The sequence below is a fragment of the Leptonychotes weddellii genome, unplaced genomic scaffold (genome assembly GCF_054177405.1).
Source record: "Leptonychotes weddellii isolate Sample4059 unplaced genomic scaffold, ASM5417740v2 HiC_scaffold_16177, whole genome shotgun sequence".
Lineage (NCBI taxonomy): Eukaryota > Metazoa > Chordata > Mammalia > Carnivora > Phocidae > Leptonychotes > Leptonychotes weddellii.
This window is the reverse complement of record NW_027744191.1, coordinates 612-4,584: the sequence shown is the minus strand read 5'-3', so window position 1 is coordinate 4,584 and position 3,973 is coordinate 612. Positions and strand designations below refer to the sequence as shown.

Sequence of the window (3,973 nt, the reverse complement as noted above, 5' to 3'; positions counted from 1 at the left end):
CCTCTCCGGCTCCCCCCATCCCCCCAGCGCAGGTCAGACCTCCCCGGCAGAACCACAGGCGGTTACGCCACTCCCCTCTCGGCCGCGCTCTCGGCTCCACGCCCGCCCCGGTCGGCCGGCGGGTCCGCAGCCCCCCGCCTCGCCCCCGAAGCGCCCCCGCCCCGGCCCACCTGGGCCCGGCTCCACGCCGCCCGCCGGGCAGGAGGCGGCCGAGCAGTCCCGGCCCACGGGCGCCCCGGCTCCGGCCACGCCTCCGCCGCCCAGCGCGCGCCGCTCTGTCGCGGTCCGGGGCGGATGCGCGGCACGGTGAGGCTGAAGGCCAGGCAGCGAAGCGGCCGGCTCCGGGAGCCCGCGAGGACCGCTCCGCCTCTGCACCTGGACCTCACGGCAGCCGAGCCCAGAGCACGTAAAGAGGCGGGGCCTCGAGCTTGGAAGGAGGAGGGGCCCGGAGCGTCGGGCTCCGAGGGACGCGTCGGGACCGGGAGGAGGCGGGGTCTCCGCTTCGGGTTCCTTCGGGCAGAATCGGTGGCAGTTTGGAGGCGGGGCCACAAGCTTCGGTTTATTTCGGAGGTCTCTGTTCGGATGTAGGCGGGGCCAAGAGCTTCGGCCGGATGTGGGCGGGGTCACAATGCCTGTTTGACTTAGATTAGGAGATAGGCGGTGTCTGGGGTTTTTTTTGAGAAGGAGGCGGGGCCACAGACTTAAGCAACACGAAGGAGGCGGTGATCTAGAGCGTTCCAAGGGGGCGGGGCTAACAGCAGCTCATCCTGAGGGGGCGGGACCCCGGCTGGCGTGTCAGCCACCGGGGCGGGGCCAAGGTAATTGGCCTCACTTTCCCTAGAGGCGGAACCCAAGCGGCCGAGGGAGGGTCGCTTCGAGGGGGCGGGGCCAAGGTGTTCCGCTTCAGGGGCTACGGCGCCACTGGGGGCGGATCCCAGACTTCCCGCTTCGCTGAGGTGGCGGCGTGACGAAATTGACGCAGGGGGTCGGGATGGGGAGGGGTGGAGGAAGCAGCGCGGGGCGCGCTACGTAGGGGTGGCTCTGCCGGGACCGCGAGCTGGTGTTTACGAGGTGACTAACTGGTTCTATCGGAGCACGGTGCCGCATTCTGAGGGGAGCGCTCACGAGGGGGTGAGCCCGCCCGAGCGGGGAACGGATGGCGGGTGTCCAGTGGGAGGGGCCCCCGGCTGTGGGGTTCGCTTAGTGGGGCGTGTACTCGCTCCCCAACCGGGAGCGCTTGCGGCCGGAGGGGGCGGGGACTGGCTGCGGGGTTGATGGGAGCCGAGGGCGCCCGAACGCCGGGCCGCCGGCCTTCAGGAGGGGCGGGGCTGCGAGTTCGGCCGAGCCGAGGAGGTCCGAACGCCCGAAAGCCGTGCGCCGGGGGGGCGGGGCTTCTACGGTGGGCGTCTGACACCGCGCGAGGAGGCTCTGAGGCCACGCCTCGGTGGTTTGGAAAGGGGAGGGGCCGAGTTCCGAGTCACTGGAAGGGGGCGTGGCCCCGCGCCAAGGGAGGCTTCTCTCCGAGCGGAGAAGGCGAGATGGCCGGAACGCTAACCGCAGGGTCGGGAGGGCCTAGCGGCGTCCCAGCGACTCGGCGAGGGGCGGGGCCTCGTCTCGGCGGCCCCGGGGCCTGGCGGGATCGCCTGGGGACGGGGTCCGGCGCCCAGGGGGCGGGGTCCGGCGCCCAGGGGGCGGGGCCTGGCCTGGAGAATCGGCAGGTGGCAAACGAGGCCCGGGCGAGGCTCCACCCCCCCAGGCGTAGGGGCGGGGCCTCGCTGAGACCCTCCACCCCACCCCACCCGAGGCGGTGGGAGCGCTCTGTCGGTGACTGCTGTGCCCCCCTGGTTCCCGCAGGAGGATGCTGGTGGTGGAGGTGGCGAACGGCCGCTCCCTGGTATGGGGAGCCGAGGCGGTGCAGGCACTGCGGGAGCGTCTGGGAGTGGGGGGCCGCACGGTGGGCGCCCTGCCCCGCGGGCCCCGCCAGAACTCGCGCCTGGGCCTCCCGCTGCTGCTGATGCCCGAAGAGGCGCGGCTTCTGGCCGAGATCGGCGCCGTGACCCTGGTCAGCGCCCCGCGCCCAGATCCGCGCCAACACAGCCTGGTAAGGGGCGGGCCGGGGACGTGAACGCCCTGGACCCGCGGAAGTAGAGGCAGGACACCCGGACTCCAGGTCCCTGCCGTGGGAGGGGTCTGGGCGTCCTGGATTCTGGAATACTGTGCATGCAAGAGACTAGGATCCCCGGGTTCGGGCTTGGGGGTTGGGAGGAGTCAGCGAGTCAGGGTTCCTGGCTTCCTAAGGCAGCGCAGACTTGGATCCTGGGATTCCCGCTGGCTTACTTCTCAGGCTGTGGCATCCTACAAACGCCAGCAGGAGCAGGGCTTCCAGGAGCAAAGCGCCCTGGCAGCCGAGGCCCGTGAGACTCGTCGTCAGGAGCTCCTAGAGAAGATTGCGGAGGGCCAGGCTGCGAAGAAGCAGAAGCTGGAGCAGGAATCAGGGGCCAGCGAGAGCCAGGAGGCCGGTGCGAACCCGGCTGCCGCAGAGAGTGAGGCCAGCGCTAGCCAGGCTCTTCGAGAGCCCGAGGAAGCAGGTGAGGGTAGGAGCGGAGTCCAGGGACCAGTGGAAGGAGTTGGGAGATCTTTTGGGAATCCTGGCCGGGAATCGAGGGCCTGGGACTCTCCGAGGGATGGGAAGACCTTGTCCTTGGATTCACCAAACTGCTGTATTCTCCTCCCCCAGGTTCCTCTTCTCCCCAGCCAGGGCCTTCAAATGGGGTGGCCCCTTTGCCCAGGTCAGCCCTGCTGGTCCAGCTGGCCACTGCTAGGCCTCGACCCATCAAGGCTAGGCCCCTGGATTGGCGTGTCCAGTCCAAAGACTGGCCCCATGCTGGTCGTCCTGCCCATGAGCTTCGCTACAGCATCTACAGAGACCTGTGGGAGCGAGGCTTCTTCCTCAGTGCTGCTGGCAAGTTCGGGGGTGACTTCCTGGTCTATCCTGGTGAGTTTTGTGGGCACCTCCCATTGTTGCCCCTTTCTTCACAAGCCCACCACCGTCTGCATTTTCCCTTTTTGTCTTTTCTCAGCCTCTGAAACCCATGGAAGGACAGGAACACTTGGGAACCCAAGCCTGTTTGGAGGGCAGCGTAGCAAATTTGATTAAGCACTTTCTTTGATCCAGAAGTTTCACTTAGATACGTGCACAAAACATACAGGAAATCGTCACTGCAGGATTCTTTACAGTAGCGAAATATTAGAAAGCAACCAGAATGATTGTTAATAGGTTAGCGGTTACACATTGGTGTTAGTTGTCAGAGATTAATGTAGGTCCACGTACATTTACGAAAAGATGACCAAAGGAGAAGGAAAAAAAAGAACCACTTGTTAAAAACAGGTATGGTAGAAGTGCGTTATGTTTTATGTTGTCATGGAGTTATACACACATTATTTAGGTAGCCTTAAAAGTCATGGCCCTAGGGGCACCTGGCTGGCTCAGTCGGTGGAGCATGCTACTCTTGATCTCAGGGTTGTAGGTTCAAGCCTCACGTTGGGTGTAGAGAGTACTTAAAAAAAAAAAAAAAAATATATATATATATATATATATATATATATGGCTCTAGCAAAAGAATATGAGAAGAACTTAGAATGGAGTACTGACTAGAAAGTAAGTAGCTAGTGGAAAAAGGCCTGAAAGCATGTACTCCAGCCCAAGTACAGTGGTACCCCTAGGTAAAGGAGACTTTCAGTGTATCAGTTAAATTTTGAATTTGTAGTAGGAGTGCCTTTATTGTTTAACTAAAGGGTTGAAAAAGTAAGTCTGCAGGAAAATCACCTTTTTTGTTCCTCCTGAGAACATAGAAGGATAGAAGCACCAGATAAGTAGTCAGATCTTAGCTGTTGGTTGGAGATCGATGGAGTCTTCTGCAGATGAGCCAAGAGCCTTCATCTCTTCTCAGACCAAACACTCAACTAAGGGACT

The 3,973-nt window shown here is 62.6% G+C and overlaps 1 protein-coding gene across 3 annotated transcripts; it reads left to right on the top strand.

The window, feature by feature from the left end:
- Positions 1-971: 971 nt before the first annotated feature.
- TSEN34 (tRNA splicing endonuclease subunit 34) lies at positions 972-3,623 on the top strand. Of its 3 annotated transcripts, none has more exons than XM_081809974.1 (4): positions 972-1,071; positions 1,855-2,101; positions 2,345-2,588; positions 2,738-3,623. In XM_081809974.1, exons 2-4 carry the CDS (start codon positions 1,859-1,861, stop codon positions 3,085-3,087), a joined length of 837 nt encoding a protein of 278 aa, XP_081666100.1. In that variant the 5' UTR covers positions 972-1,071; positions 1,855-1,858; the 3' UTR covers positions 3,088-3,623. The 3 variants fall into 3 exon arrangements, with proteins under 3 accessions (XP_081666100.1, XP_081666099.1, XP_081666098.1); XM_081809973.1 differs by having other exon boundaries at positions 975-1,131; XM_081809972.1 differs by lacking the exon at positions 972-1,071 and having other exon boundaries at positions 2,369-2,588.
- The last annotated feature ends 350 nt before the right edge of the window (positions 3,624-3,973 follow it).